The 15,341-nt window shown below is 51.0% G+C and overlaps 2 protein-coding genes across 3 annotated transcripts; both read right to left on the bottom strand.

Annotated features, from left to right (window-relative positions):
* Nucleotides 1-4,880: 4,880 nt before the first annotated feature.
* GPAA1 (glycosylphosphatidylinositol anchor attachment 1) lies at nucleotides 4,881-8,372 on the bottom strand. 2 transcript variants are annotated; one of them, XM_081266279.1, is made up of 12 exons: nucleotides 8,118-8,372; nucleotides 7,737-7,916; nucleotides 7,540-7,651; nucleotides 7,178-7,325; nucleotides 7,000-7,101; nucleotides 6,715-6,911; nucleotides 6,425-6,621; nucleotides 6,175-6,328; nucleotides 5,928-6,023; nucleotides 5,598-5,788; nucleotides 5,339-5,509; nucleotides 4,881-5,216 (listed from the first exon to the last, which is right to left on the bottom strand). In XM_081266279.1, the coding sequence occupies exons 1-12, from the start codon at nucleotides 8,189-8,191 to the stop codon at nucleotides 4,973-4,975; spliced, it is 1,866 nt and encodes a 621-aa protein (XP_081122405.1). In that variant the 5' UTR covers nucleotides 8,192-8,372; the 3' UTR covers nucleotides 4,881-4,972. The 2 variants fall into 2 exon arrangements, with proteins under 2 accessions (XP_081122405.1, XP_081122406.1); XM_081266280.1 differs by having other exon boundaries at nucleotides 5,339-5,387.
* A 926-nt stretch (nucleotides 8,373-9,298) lies between these two features.
* EXOSC4 (exosome component 4) lies at nucleotides 9,299-11,695 on the bottom strand. The gene is made up of 3 exons (XM_081266273.1): nucleotides 11,427-11,695; nucleotides 9,805-10,011; nucleotides 9,299-9,707 (listed from the first exon to the last, which is right to left on the bottom strand). Exons 1-3 carry the CDS (start codon nucleotides 11,595-11,597, stop codon nucleotides 9,348-9,350), a joined length of 738 nt encoding a protein of 245 aa, XP_081122399.1. The 5' UTR covers nucleotides 11,598-11,695; the 3' UTR covers nucleotides 9,299-9,347.
* Nucleotides 11,696-15,341: the final 3,646 nt, after the last annotated feature.

The following is a 15,341-nucleotide window of genomic DNA, read 5'->3' as shown; positions in this document are numbered from 1 at the left end:
GCTTAGCAGTAGAGCATTCGCCCAACACAGGCAAGTTGGGTTCAATCATCAGCACCATATAAAAGTAAAATAAAGGTATTGTGTCCAACTACAACTAAAACAACAACAACAAAAAATTTTTTCAAAGAGTGAGTGTCAAATAAAGAGTCAGAATTACCTAAGGGAGTCAGAAACTGGAGTTGAAAAGTACAATATGGAAATTAAAATTTTATTTCAGGGTCTCGACAGCAGATTTAAGCAGGTGGAATAAAGGTAAATTGAAGTTAGTTAAATTGAGATTGTCTAGTGTGAGAAAAAGAAAGAAAAGGACTAATAAGCCAGATGCAGTGGCCCACACCTGTAATTCCAGCTACTCAGGAGGCTTACGTAGAAGGATTAAAAGTTTGAGACCAGCCTGGGAAACTCAGTAAGACCCTGTCTCAAAAAATTTAATTAAGTCAGGCTTGGTAGTGCATGCCTATAATCCCAGCAACTCGGGAGAGAGAGGCAGGAGGATCATAAGTTCAAGGGGAATTTATCAAGACTCTGCCTCTAAAACAACAACAAAAAAAGATGTATCTCAGTGGTGAACAACCTTGGGTTCAATCCCCAGCACCAAAAATAAATAAATAAAATAAAAAGGGCAGGGATTAATTCAGTGGTAGAGTACTTGCCGAGCATGCTTCAGGTCCAGGGTTCAATCCTCAGTACCTCCCCCACCACAAACACACACACAAAAATGAACAAGACAAATGAACAGAGCCTCAAAGATCTGCAGCTCAACATTAAGTGTACCAACATATAAATGATAGTTCCAGAGTCAGAGAAGAGAAAGGGGAAGAAACAATACTTAAATAATACCCTAAAACTTGCCAAACTTCATGAAGAACATGAATCTACACAGGCAGGAAGATCAAGCTCCAGGTGGTATAAACTAAAAGAGATCCATACATAGACACATCATAAATTGTTAAAGAGTAGGGCATGTGCCGCAGTCTGGCTGGGCACAAATCACGAGCCACTCAAGCAGGAACAAACTTTATTTCTGAACTCCACTAGCACACTTCACACACGCTCCCCAGGAACTCTCCGGAAAGCCACCCACGCCGCTCCTCCAGGAACACACCACCAACTGGAACTCCCACCACTGGAACTTCACCAACCAACTCGAACTCTCCAGGAATCCCAGGGAGAGTTCAAAAGTACTGGCAAAATGCTAGGCGCCATCCCAACTCGGCTGTGGCTCTCAACAGGCAAGGTGGCACACGCCTACAATTCCAGCAGCTCAGGAGGAGGCTGAGAGAGGAAGCTTCTAGGTTCAAAGCCAGCCTCAGCAATTTAGGGAGGCCCTAAGCAACTCAGCAAGACCCTGTGTGTAAATAAACTATAAAAAGGGGGCTGGGGAATATATATCACTTGGTAAAGTGCTTACCTTGCATGCACAAGGCCCTGGGCTCAATCCCTAGCACCACACACACACACACACACACACCAAAAAAAAAAAAAAAAAAAAAAGAGCTGGAGATGTGGCTCAGTGTCTAAGCACCCCTGGGTTCAATCCCTGGTACCCAAAACAAACAAATGAAAGGCAAAGATGGGCCAGAGATTAGATCAGTGATAGAGCATTTGGCTAATGAACACAGGACCCTGGTTCGATCTCCAGTGCTTCTGCATACACACACACACACACACACACACACACACACACACACGGCTAAAGGAGTGTACTTATAATGTGCTCTAGACTTAACCTAAATTTCTTTTTTTTTTAAACCATTATTTTTTTTTAAAGAGAGAGTGAGAGAGGAGAGAGTGAGAGAGAATTTTTTTTTTAATATTTATTTTTAGTTCTCGGCGGACACAACATCTTTGTTGGTATGTGGTGCTGAGGATCAAACCCGGGCCGCAAGCATGCCAGGCGAGCGCGCTACCGCTTGAGCCACATCCCCAGCCCTTAACCTAAATTTCCATTTCATCAATTTCAAGACAGTACTCAACTGATACCTTCTTAAACTTTCACTAAAAACCCAATTATCATGCATCCAAGATGTGTGTAACAAGACTAAAATGACATTCTGCTGCAAGCCTTTGACCAAGTTGCTTAATCTCTTTGATATCCTCTTGCAAAATGGGGACAGTAATTATACTCGTCTGACCCTAGGGAACTCATTTCAGGCTACCCTGTTTTTGTGATATTGGGAATTGAACCCACAGTATCCTGCATGTCAGGCAAGCACTCTACTAGTGAATTATACCCTCAATCAACTTTGCCCCTTCAGTACCTCCCCACCCCCACCCCAGTACTGGGGGATTGAAAACAGGAGTACTGAGCTACATCCCAGCGCTTTTTTGAGATAGGATCTCCCTAAGTTGCCTAGACTGGCTTCAAACCTGTGATCGTGCTGCATCAATCAGAGTTGTTGAGATCACAGGCCCATGCCTGGTCACTTCTAAAGCCACCCAACTGGCAATCATGAATCCTCACACATCTTTATAAATTACAGGTGGTGCACATCTGTGATCCAGTGACTCAGGTGAATGAGGCAGAATCGTAAATTCAAGGCCAGCCTGGGAAACTTAACAAGACCCCGCCTCAAAATAAAACATAAAGAGCTGAGGATGTAGCTCAGAGGTGTCACTGGAGGTCTGGGTATGTAGCGCAGTGAAAGAGCACCTGTCTAGCATGTGCAAAGCTCTAGGTTTAATCCCTGGTAAAAAAGGAAAAAAAAAGAAACTATCTATATTACTTATATATATGGAGCTGGGTGTAGCTCAGTGGTAGAGTACTTGCCTAGCATGAGTGAAGCCCCAAGTTGAATTTCCAGTACTGCAAGCAAAACAAAACAACCCTGGCTTCAATCTCTAGTACTTGGGGGAGGGGCAGGGGAATCCAATCATCCATAGCATAACCCAGTGATGCCTAGCTAAAGATCTGGGACTATCTTCAATCAGGAGGGCCAAAAAGAGATACCAGAGATACAAGTACTGTGACAGCCCCAAAAGACACAAGACTTCACTCCCATTTTATATTTCCACTACAGATTTGTGTGTGTGTGTGTGTGTGTGTGTGTGTGGCACTAGGAACTGAATCCAGGGCCTTGTGCTGTAAGCAAGTATTTCTACAACTGAGCTACATCCTTAGCACTTTTTTTCCTAATTTTTAAAATATCTTTTTTATTTTTTACTTATAGTTGGACACAATGCCTTCATTTCACTTATTTTTATGATGATTGAACCCAGGGTCTCCTGCGTGCAAGGCAAGCATTCTACCCCTGAGCCACAACCCCAGCCCCCCCCCCCTTTTTTTAGTTTTAGGACACAGTATCTTCACTTATTTTTATGTGGTGCTCAGGACCCAGCCCAGGGCCAGCACTTTCTTATTATCCAGACTGGCCCCACATTCCTGATTCTCCTGCTCTGCTCCCCTAGTAACTGGTAGCTGGCATTACAGGTATGCACCATCACACCCAGACTGTTTTTTTGAAGAGGAAGCAACACCAGCCTTTTCTTTTCCTTTTTGTTTTTTAGTACATTATAGAGTTCCCTCTCAATAGAGGAATAATTCATGATTCTGCTGGGATATATCCAGAGCACAGGTAGGTTGATCTTTCAGTTTTCTTCCCACCTATATGTGTCATGGTTCAATTTCCATTTATGCTTTAAGAGACTGCCATTGCCCAGTCAATAACAACTGAGGCCAAAGACCTGTTAAAACACCAGGAAGGGAATTTTCTATCGCACAGCTGCTCACAAAGATACACAAAGGACTGAATCTCCCTGTAGCAGAGGAGAGCCTAGGATGCTTCCCTGGGAGGTACTCCTAGGAAAATGAGAGGATTGGGTTGGAGTCCACAGGTCTCTACCTGGCCTTAGTCCTTTGGAGATTCTGGCCTTGGAAACAAGGGGCTAAAGACGCAAGTCAGTGATGAGGCCACCCGTCACAGTGGGGTTCCCCCACTCCTCATTGCACACAGGGTATAGACCTGTACCCAACAAGGGGATCAGCAGCTTCCTCTGGAGGACTCAGAGAGAAACTCTTCAGGGTCTGGTTCCCACTTGTGGAGCTGAGACAACAAGCCCCAGGGTAAAGAAGCCTCCCAAGGGAAGTCTAGGTCCTACCACAGAGGAAGAGGAACCCTGAGGGTGGGGTACAGGCAGGGTGCTCCCCTCAAGATCTTCCAGATCACATGCTGCTCAGGGACATGACACTGAGGGGTGGTTGGCCCTGAGCTGACTAGATGGATCCTTCCACTTCTCTAGGCAAAGTAGTCACGCCCACTTTCTAAAGATGCCTGCATGTGGCTGTGTCTGGTCAAGTACTTTTGTCTTTCCCTGACATTTCTCCAGCCTCAGCATCACATGGCCCTGAGTTCACCAAAGGGCCACACTCTTTTCCTCCAGGATGGACTCTGAAGTTCCTTTTAGGGTCTTAGTACAATAATCTGCTTCTCTGTGTGCCTGACAGGGCCTTCCCACTTTGGGGCCCCATCCCCCATAGCCTGTTGCTCCTGGGTACTGGTTGGGCTTCAAAGATTGCTTCTGCCAAACTATGCTGCTGCCCTGCTCCTGGTAGGCACTTTACTTAGGTTGCTTCAACATTGTTCATATAAAGCCCATGTGCTCTGGCCTTGGTTGGACACATGGCCTGAACCCTGAGTCTCCTCTGTAGGGCTCCAACCCCTTTGCCCACTTAGCCCCAGCATTGAAGATGGCATGGTGTGGCCTCTGGGTGCTCCTGCTCCCATCAGGCTCCCAAGAATTTCCTCATCCCAGCTTTGTTCCTGGCCCTGCAGTGACTGTTGATTCACAGAGCACAATGGGCTGGACGTATCTTCCCGGGGCCCAGGTGTGTGAGAATGGGTTCCCCACAAGGCCAATGGGCCAGAAGCCCAAACAACAGCTGAAACAGACACTTGTTTATTTCCCAGGGAGGAGAAAAAATGGTGCGGGCTTGGAGAGCCCTGCCCCAGCCTTTGTGCCCAGGTAGCAGACCTCACTTCCAGAAGAGCACATTCCAGAAGAGCAGCCAACAAGGGTACAGGCCCAAGGAGAGCAGTGGGAAGAGCAAGGCACCATAGGTGTGGTGCTCCAGCACGCCCTGGGCCAGTGCCACGAGGAAAAGCTGCCACCCCTCAGCAAGTGACAGCGGTGCCTCCTGTAGCTCCCGCCACAGGAACAGGCTGCCCAGGAGCATGGCTGCTGGGCTTGTCAGCACCAGTAGGGCAGCATAGAGTGGCCTGAGTGGGAGAGGCATCGTCAGGGTATGTTCCACAGATGGTGGGGACAGAGAACAGAATGACAAAGGACTCTGGGTGAAGGGCACAGGCACTGGGGGAGGTGGGGGCTGATGAGTACATACCGAGGCCCATAGGGTCTGGTAAGTGCAGCAGCAGGTACCATGGTGGCAGCTAGCAGGAAACCCAGGGAGAAGTTGGTGAGGGTGATGCAACCTAGCTGTAGTGCTAGGTAGATCAGAGCCACCAGTTTCAGTGCCATCCATCCCCTGTCTGAGGCCTGTGTGCTCATTACCCTAAAAGGCAAAAGGCTCAGAGGAAGCCCAAGAACTGCCTACATGTCCAGGGGGGCCCTGTGCCACCTGCCCAAGCCTAGTCACTCACCGGTGGGTGTTGTGAGGAAGAGCCAGGCCAGCTGCATAAATTGCCAGTAGTGTCAGCACCACGGCCTCAGCCTCAGCCACTGGGAAGTGTTGGGTGGCCACATGTTGACCCAACACAGGCAGGATGTAGAGGGCCAGGCCCATGGCCTGAGAGATCAGCAGGGGTGCTACAAGCGAGGCCAGCCCCACACCCTGCAGGGTATAGTATACGGGCACCTTGAGATAGGCCCTGGGGCCAGAAAAGCACTATTCCAGCTGAGGTTGAGTGGCAGTAGAAGACACTGCTCAGGATCGTGGAAGCCCACCCAACAGCAGATAGGGGCACCATCACCTGTGCTGGGGGAAGTGGGGTACTCGGTCCAGGAGCACCTCCAGCCTCTTCAGAGCCCACTCCAGCTTCATGCAGCTGCATCCACAGCTCCAGAGCATGGCCCAAGTCAAGGACCTCAATGACAGTGTGATCAGATCTGCCAGGTGGGGAACCCAGGACTTTCCCACCCCAATCCCAGAGTAGGATGATGCAGAGTTGAGGGGCTCCAAGGCTGTCCATGAGTGAATAGCTGGGAGACAGAGGATATCTTGAGACCAAGGACCAGGAGCAAGAAGCCAGCAGCAGGCATGTAGAGACCAATGGAGACAAAGCGAGATAGAGCAGGAAGCAGGTAGAAGAAGAATGACTGGTGTAGGCGCTCCAGCAGGTGGTTGAGCTTTCGGAACATGCCCTCCAGAGCCCTGTCAGGTGCATAGCAGGACAAAGTCAGTCATTCCCTCCGTGCACCAGTTGGATGCTTCCCTGAGAACCCAAAGAGGGAATCAGAGGCTACTTACTTGCCAACAGCCACCAAGTCATACTTGTACTGCCGGAAGCTATTGATGCCCCGAAGGGTCAAGGCCTCTACCCGGTACCGCAGAAAGAGGCCATGAGGGCCATGGGGGCGGCCAGAGGCCTGCCGCAGAACCATCAGCAGCAGTGTCTGCAGGCCCTGCAATGGCCCATCCAGCGTTGTCCAATCCTGGAGCTGAAGCTTTGGAGGGATGGTGAGAGGGCAGAGGAGGGATGGGAATAGGACTAGATAAACCCCTCACCAAAGACCCTATACCTCAGCAGGTGGTCAAACCTTGCCCTGAAGTGTGCATAGCAGCCCCCCTTTCTGGCAGAAGGTCTGGAAAAGGTTGAGCAGGTCAAGGTTGGGCAGCTGTCCATTGAGACCCTCCACAGTCACATCAAGGCTGGTAACCACATCACTGCTCAACTCCAGGGCCACAGCTGCCTGAATGGCTCCAGCCCGGCCCTGCAACGGGGATGACTGCATGCCTGTAGGGGCAAGCAAATAAACACCAGAGGAGACACTGGTGAGAACAGTTGACCCCGAGAGAGACCAGGAGAAGACAAGAGCACCTACCAGTTACATTAACGTCGTGGTAGGCTTCAAGCCAAGCCTCAGTGCCCAGAAGATCATGTTCTGTCACCAGAAAGATGATATCTTTGGCCCAGTAAATCTGCCCTGGAGGTCAGACATAAGGTAAGCAGGACTGAAGCACTGGCCAAACCCTCCCTGGGCAGCAGCCCTGGATTCTCACCTCGGAAATGGGCAGCAAGTGCCAGCAGCAGTCCAACAGCCTGGCTATTGGTGGAGTCAGAGTTACAGGGTACAGTGAGCACCAGAGACTCGGTGCTGGCAGCACGTGGGGCCCGCAGGATGCCATACACGTTGGTGCCTGATACCATCTGTACAATGCATTGGTGAAGGAGCCTCAGAGCAACCCTAGTGTAGAAAGTCAAAGCCTCCACCACCACCTTTCCTTGGCCCTACAATCTGCACAGCAGGGATTTCCCTGGCCCCAAATCATCCCTCCCAGGATTCTTGGCCCCAGGTGACCCCTTCAAAGCGCTTTTCTATCCCAAGCACCCTCACCCCCTCACCCCCACCCTTCCTCAATACATAGCGCTCGTGGGTCTCATCCGGGAAGGGCAGTTTCCGAGAGAAACTCTGCGTGTAGACCTCCAGCCCTACTGTACGCATCGTCCGCTGCAGCCAGGCCACTGGCAGAGCCCTGGAGACACAAAGACAGCCTCTGAACGGAGCTCCCTGGCCTTGGCCACCACTACTTTTCCCAAACCCGCTGCTCTGCGGCTCACCCCGACTTCCTGCGGTGGGCAGCGAAATCGCGGGCAAAGCCCCGGGCACGGTCTCCGCCCACAAACTGCTCCTCCACCATGGTGGATCCCATGGCGTTCTCCGACATGTAAGTACGCTGGGTCAACGGCGGGAAGGCCAGAGCCAAGAACCAGGCGATGCCCGCCACGTAGCTCAGCACGCTGCGAGGGGTCAGAGGGAGCAGCCGGAGAGTTAGCGTGATCTGGGACGCGACTGTGGCCACCAGCTCCAAACCAGGGATCCAACGGGCAGGTGGGAGGGGCCTGGACACCTAGACTCCGGGTCCCCGCATCCCCCGCGGGACGTGGACCGAAGGAGACGGGCGCGAGCAGCGCAGGGACCCCAGCCCAGTCCACCCTCACCAGAGCGGCGCGTTGAGGCGCAGCACGAGACGGGCGAGCGCGCGCCGGCGCACGGGGTCCGACAGGAGGCCCATGGCGGGAGGGGGACGCGGGACCCTGCTCTTGCAGCCAGCTCCAGCCGCGGAGCGCGAGTCGCTCCTGTCAGACCCCGAACCCGAACCCAAACCCAGCCGCACTTCCGGTCCCACTGAAATTCGCGCCGCTGCGCGTGCGCAAAGCACAACCTTTCTCCAGCTCGGCTGCTGGAGGCCCTAGGGTTGCAGGGAGCCGGAACCTGTGCGACTGGAGTCTGGTCTCCGGGATCGGCATCCGGAAGGGCTGGACCGACCCTGCGCAGTACCAGCAGGAGCCGGAACCTGTGCCATCTCGTCTCAGAGACAATGCCGACACCAGGGTATCGGGAACACTGATAAAGCTCCCGTTGGAAGGCTCACAGAAGTCGGAGACAATTGTCAGGGAAGGTGCTCAGAGCACCACGCCTGCCAGAGAGGCTGTGAATGACTACAGTGTGGACTGAGGTTCAGGCGTTTAAGAATCATTCTTATGGATGTCAGTCACTGAAAATGAAATCACAGTGGTGTCACTTGGGTTCTGAATTAAGGTCTTCATGGGTAGATATAAGACCCACAGGGAAGATGCAAATCTAATAAGACAGGCCTGTGTATATGGAGTAGCTGTAAGGAGTGTACTGTTTTGTCCAGACCAGAAAGTCCCTGGCATGGTAGGAGAGTTGGTGGCCATCGCAGGCGGTGGATGAAGGGGAGCTTGCTGAAGGGGGTACAATTTTAGGCCGGGGAAAATGTCGAAACTAAGGAGAAAAGACCAAGTGAGCAGAGGAGTCTATTGTAGTTTAGAGCCCAAGGTAAGCCGTAGGAAAAGGCCCAAGGTGCTCCTAGGGGGAGGCATCAGCCCTACCTATAGCCAGTCAAGGTTTCTTTTAATCCTTGTACTCAGGTTCTGGAGGGACTGGACTGAGGATGGCAAACTCCTTGGTCTGAGGCTTGATTTTTCTCACCTCTCACCAACAGGCTGCTTTCTCCACCCAGATACCCCCACACCACCCTCTCTATCCTTCTGGAGGTTTGAGTCCTGAGGCCACAAGAGATATAGTTCATGTGTGGAGTTGGCTCCCCAGTCATTCCCCAGAGCCAAACTGTTTGCAAGTGCTATATAGCAAAGAGTGATGAGCAGAGGAGCAGGACTTTATTCTGGACAAAAATGGCTGGGTGTTCAGTCCCCCAGCAAGATAGATGCCTCACGCACATGCTGCCGTACCACATGGTCCAACAAGGTGTGCACATCTCTAGCTGCTTGGACAGCGGCCTCAAGCACCTGCTCCAAGTGATCCTCATGCAGCCGGGCATCCATTTCAAGCAGCGCGATCTGGCCTGAGGCTGGCAGCAGAGCCAGGGCTAGTTGGGGACCACCAGCTGCTTCCTCCACATGGCTGAGGTCTGCCAGGGCTGTGCCTTCCACAAAACCAGCTGAACATGCACACACAAAGTCCCGCATGGGTATCCCAGCATCCAACACTGCCAGCGTGGCGGCATTCACACAAGCTGCGTAGGTTCCACCATCAGCCTGCAGCACCTGTAAGGACCCCCCCACGCTGTTATCAGTTCATTAAACTGCCATCCCACCCTCCAGTTCCCTTCCCTCAGTGGGTTGAAAACTGCAGCCAGCTTACCTGCACATAGATGTCAATCTGGGATCGTGGGTGCAGCTGAGTAAGAATGGCTGCCTCAAAAGTCTGGCGCAGCTGTAGGCCCATTTCACAGGACTTACGGTCTCCATGTGGCCTCCGCTTGCGTTCACCTGTGCTGAAGGTTGCTGAACTATATTGACAGTTCACCAGAGCCCGGTCAGGCAGGGCTCGAGACCTGGAACCCCGGATCTAGAAGAGAAAGGATGCATAAGTCAAGCCTACCCTCCCAGCTCACATTCCCTAGTCCTTTCAACCTCCTTCTCAAGAGAGTGGCAGCAACCTTATCTCCAAAAATTCAAGGGAGATCCATTTGTCAGTCTAGGCCATCATCACCTCTGGCGTGCATGCCTCACTTCATTTCCTTCCAACTCCTCCAAGTGGTGGCCACAGTATGTTTAAAAACATCAAGCCGATTCTGTCTCACCACACACTCACATTCTACTTACCTACCAAAGGCTTCTGTTATGCAGGAAATAAAATCCCAAATCCTTTCCCCAGTCTACAAAGCCCTAAGTCCTCACCTCCCTGGAAACCGTTATTTGGAATTATCTCCTCTCCCTCCACCGTCATTCTTTCGGCTTTGCAGAAGTGCCATGTTTGTTTCTACCCATTGCCTTCATCCTGGCTTCTTTCACCTAGAAAATTGGGCTCCCACATTAATTTGCTAAGCAATTAAAAATCATCTCTGCGTTGGGGAGGCACTGTTATAGCGTAGAATGAAGCAATAAAATCAGAGTTTTATTTATTTAAAGTCGCTGCTCTCAGAGAGTTTATGTTCCCGTGGGAAGTGTTAGACCCAACCTGATCTTTTATCAAAATTGGGAGCCATCTTGCCACAAAACCATGAAAAGCTAATTTCGGCTTTACTATAAATTACTGCAAATTCTGAACCTGCTTGGAATGCCTGCCTGTGCCTTGAACTCACCCATGCCTGGCTCTCTGACCAGATAGCAGCCCTCTCTGAAACTTTAGTGACACCTCATAAATATTAGCCTTCCCTGGCCAGACAACGACCCTCTCTGAGGCTCTAATGGTCCTCATAAATTCTGATGTTGGGGCCAGCAAAAAAAAAAAAAAAAAAGTAAACTACCATTAGTGTGATGCTTGTCAGAGTTCTGTTATCTGTAACCCCCCTTTTGTGTAACTTGCTGGGCTGTAGGAAAGGTGGGGTTGCTGTCTTGTTCCCGCCGTTTTGGGAGGGAAAGGCAGCCGGGCTGGTCGAAATAATAAGCTTGCTTTAATCTGATTTTAATTGGAGTCAGTGGTCTTTTCTTGCGTCCTGGTCTAACAGAAGACAAACGAGTAAGATTAAGTAGAGCTGACGTTCGGGTGGTAGACACAAAGGCAACAGAGCGTGTTGTGGCCTGGAGCGGCAGCATCCCAAACATGACGGAGGAGAACAGCGGGGAAGTGACCGAATGGGCGAGAGCCTGGCACGATGAGGAACCCGACAGGGGAGAGCAGCGCGCAGGAGAGAGAAGGACATACCCAGAGATGCACCTTAAGAACTTGGGCATTTACTCAGCCGATATGCGGCTTCGAGCATTCGTTGCGTAAACGGGAGGCGCGACCGCGACCCCGCCGATCCCGCGCGGCCCACTCGCCTCGTGCGGCCCGTAGACCACTGCCAGCGCCTTGGTGTTGCCCTGCTCGATGTAGGCCGAGCCGTCGGCCTGCGCAAACACGCCCATGCGCGCCTGGATCTTGCGCAGCTCCCCGGCGCGACGACCGTCCACCCGGTAACCCTGGTCAGACAGGAGCTCCAGCCCCGCCATGTCACCGGCCCAGCTCTCTGTCTCGTGGAGAATACTGCACCCGGAGACCCGGGCTTGGCAGACTCAGTTTCCGGCGGTCCGACCCCCTTCCGGGCCCGGGGACTACGGACTGCTTCCGGGCCCGGTCTCCTTCCGGGCCTGGGGACTAGGACTCCCGGCTGTCCGGCCTCCTTCCGGGCCTAGGGACTACGACTTCCGGAAGTTTTGGCTTCCTTTCGGCCTAGGCAACGAAGGCTCCCGCGACCCTGCTTTCCCCTCTCCGGCCGGGGGAGGGCGGAGCTCTCCGGTGCGCCCCGGCTCTGCCCTTGGCCGGCTGGCCTCTGGAGCCGGCTTCCCGGTTCGCCCGTGGGCCGGGGCGGTGCTTTTGTGGGTCGGGTGCTTGCGGGGCCGCAGTGCAGGCGTTCATTCCAGCTGGGACATTTTTCCGTTCTCTTAGTGTTTTATTCATTTTTTTCCCCCAGGGGTTGAACCTGGGGAGGCTCCACCTGAGCTAGATTCCCATTTCCCCACCCGAACCTCGTCGGGATCGACCGCGTGCTAGGCAAGTGCTGTCCCGTGAGCTGCACCGCAGCCCGAGGCAGGTCTTACAGAGTTGCTAAGGCTGGCCTGGAATTTGTGATCCTGCCCCAGCGTCCGGGGTAGCAGGACTAGGATGTAGGCTCCACAGCGAGCTAGACACGCTTTTTGTCACACACATGTGTGATCAGATTTTCTGTAAAGCAGTCTGATTTTCCCTTTTCACTTGGTTCTTCTGTCGTCCACCTTAACACAATAAACTGTCCTTTCAGTGCTTTCCTCCATAGCCTGACTTCAAACAAATCCTGGACAAACACAGCTAGACATCGGCTTTGGGAACTCTGATTAGTTTTTAAAATACCATCTCATAGGCAATTATTTTGTGGTTTTTGAAGGATTATGGAAAATAATATTCCAACAAGATAGTGCTCCCCCCTCAAAAAAAAAAAAAAAAAAAAAAAAGGAGGGGCAGTGTGACTCAGAGGAGGAAGGGGAAAGTTCAAATCCTGATACACACACACACACACAATTCCTGTTACACACACACACTAACACACACAAATATTAGCCACATATTAAACCTCTCCCAATACATCCTTTCCCAGTAATAATGGGCCCTGAGCAAACTTTGGTCCTTTCCCAGGCTCATCCCCAGCATCTCCACCAAAATCATTTACCCTTTCCCAGGCCCAGTGGGTCCTGAAGGCAGGCAGCAAATACTGAAATGCTGGGCCCTGGACTTTGACCCTTTCCCATTGCAGATGAGTCCTGAAGGAGAAAAGGAACAGTGACCCTCTAGGTAACGGTGGGTCCCAGAGGAAGGAAGATAAGCAGTGAACACAGTTCTGAGCTTTTCCCAGTGACAGTGAGTTTCAGACTTTTCACAGCTGCTTTCCTGAGTTAAAATCTTAACCTGAACCACGAGGTCCCCAAGTGTCCAGACAGCATGCTTGCAGTGTCCAATGATTAATTCACCCTCACCATAAACTACAAAGCCTAGACTCCTTCTCCTACCTGGGGGCCATTCCTATACCCAGAAAATGAGCCCTCCTGTGCTGATGGATTAACTTTGCAGACAGGAAAGCGTGCTGATCTGAGGTTTGCTTCCCGTCTCCTGCCTGCATCATTTGTGGGCCATGCACTTACATTTTTCACTGGAAAAAAAAAAATGCTGGGCATGGTAGCACACGCCTATAATCCCAGCAGTTCTGGAGGCTGAGGCAGGTGGATCACAAATTCAAAGCCAACCTCAGCAACTCAGTGAGACCCTGTCTCAAAATAAATTTTAAAAGGGGGGGGGGGAGGAGGCTGGGATTGTGGCTTAGTGCCTAAACTCCCCTGTTACACACACACACACACACACACACACACACACACACACACACAGCCTTATGAAATTCCTCCCAAGTCGGGGCTGGGGATGTGGCTCTTGCAGAGTTAATAATTTTTTGTTGGCTGCTTGATACCCAAAAGTGGGGTGGTATTTCCACTACTGTTCAATGGTAGACAATTGGCTTATATTTTGGAGATGGAGTCCCAGGAGCAGAATTTCTGAGTGCAGGCTCTAAGTATGAGAGTAAGTTCCTTCATCCTTCCTTTGCCCCAAAGAGTAAATTACACTTTTTAGAATAAAACTTTCCAACCTACACAGCATGATTGACATCACGTTATTACTCTTATTTCTAGTTCTGGTGATTTCAGCCTCTCCTGACAGTCCCATCCAATGGAAAGAAGGAAAGCTGGGGAGCTCTCCTCCCTTGAGGTCAATGTCATCAGCAAGAACCCCTTCCCCCATCCTGAGGTGCATTATCCAGCCCCTCCTCAATGCTTACAAGCCAAGTCTCCTGCTCCAAATCTGAAAGTGGAAAGATTAACTGAATGGGTTGCAGAGGAAGAGGCCCTGAGGCATCCTAGTGAGATGGGACCATCATAGGGACAAAGGACAAATGCATTTCTGGGCTTTGACTTCTGGTCTGACTCAAACCCCAAGAGGCTTGGAGTGTGCCACCCTCAAGAAGATCAGTTTTGCAGGATTGAGGTCAGGTTGCCTAGAATGTGTTCTCTTGAGCAGCTTCAGAAACTTAGCTATCTTTAGCACAGGGCAAAATTCTTGAATATATCTAAAGTCAATTAACATTTCCACCATTGTAAGTAGTCAATAAAACTACTTGTTTAGGGAGCCAGCCTGACATCTATTTGTGAGAGCTGTCTCCCTAAATGGAAGCCCCAATAAAAGCACACTCATTCACCTGACTCCTATTTCAGTATTTCCACCTTCATCAGGTCAAAAGATCCCAGTGTCCAGCAACACTAGAAAGAGCATCAGGTCTGCTCCCAGCATGGCCATGCCTACACCTGTCCTTAGATCCAGCAGCTAGGTTGCAGTCAAATGGACCCTCATTTTTCCCACTGAGAATACAAATTCCATCCCCCTTTCCAGAAAGGAGTTGTATATTTGTAGTATTTCTTGCTACTTGATCTTAGTGGCTTAAAATAATGAAAATCATTTTATTACTATCTGCAGAAATTCTCAAGATTCCCTAGCTTTGGCTAGACAGTTTGCACTTTCTTTCCTGCAGTTGTCACCAGATGCTGCTGGGACAGGAGCCATCTTGAAGACTCCCTCCCTCATGTCTTTGGTGGTTGACATGAGCTGTTGGCCAACACTGTCTGGGCTTTTAGGCAGCATGTAAACATGGCTTCTCCTTGTGTCCTGGGCTTCCTGGAAACATGGCAGCTGAGCTCTAAAAGAAGCTTCCAGGGGGATGTGCATGGTGTTTTATGACCTTGCCTCAGAAGTCACAGAGTGTCACTCCTGCAGGGCCCCTTGGACAAGACCATCATATGGGATAAACTCAAGGGGAGGGGACATGGCCTGCACTCTTCAATGGCAGCAGGGTCACCGTTGTGTTATAAGAACATTATGCCAGCTCAGTGGTAGAGTGCTTGCCTGGCACATGTGGGGCACTGGGTTCCATCCTCACTACCATATAAAAATAAATAAAGGTGTTGTGTCCATCTACAAAAGAACATTGTGCTGAAGTGGGCTGGGGCAGTACAGTTGGCTGCAGGTGCCCAAGACAGTGGTCACAGCGTCCCCTCCACAGAGACTATGCTCTGAAGACTGTACACCAGAGTTATCGAGTAAGCCACTGCCCTGATGCTGATACCACCTGTTACTGGTGACAAGGAGTTCCATTTTTCCAGGTGTTGAAGTTTCAACAATGG

The sequence above is a fragment of the Spermophilus citellus genome (genome assembly GCF_964194105.1).
Source record: "Spermophilus citellus genome assembly, chromosome: 14".
NCBI lineage: Eukaryota > Metazoa > Chordata > Mammalia > Rodentia > Sciuridae > Spermophilus > Spermophilus citellus.
The sequence above is the reverse complement of the archived record's forward strand: the minus strand, read 5'-3'. Positions and strand labels throughout refer to the sequence as shown.

Bases quoted from the DNA above. Each gene is read 5' to 3' on its own strand.
- GPAA1 (XM_081266279.1), bottom strand. From the start codon at position 8,191: ATGGGCCTCCTGTCGGACCCCGTGCGCCGGCGCGCGCTCGCCCGTCTC. The intron at 5,789-5,927 runs GTGATGGTGCCC...TATACCCTGCAG, and splicing joins CCCCACTTCCCCCAGCACAG to GGTGTGGGGCTGGCCTCGCT. The intron at 5,510-5,597 runs GTGAGTGACTAG...TTTGCCTTTTAG, and splicing joins CTTCCTCACAACACCCACCG to GGTAATGAGCACACAGGCCT.
- EXOSC4 (XM_081266273.1), bottom strand. From the start codon at position 11,597: ATGGCGGGGCTGGAGCTCCTGTCTGACCAGGGTTACCGGGTGGACGGT. The intron at 10,012-11,426 runs GCGAGTGGGCCG...TTTCTCTTCTAG, and splicing joins TGGTCTACGGGCCGCACGAG to ATCCGGGGTTCCAGGTCTCG. The intron at 9,708-9,804 runs GTAAGCTGGCTG...GGGTCCTTACAG, and splicing joins AGATTGACATCTATGTGCAG to GTGCTGCAGGCTGATGGTGG.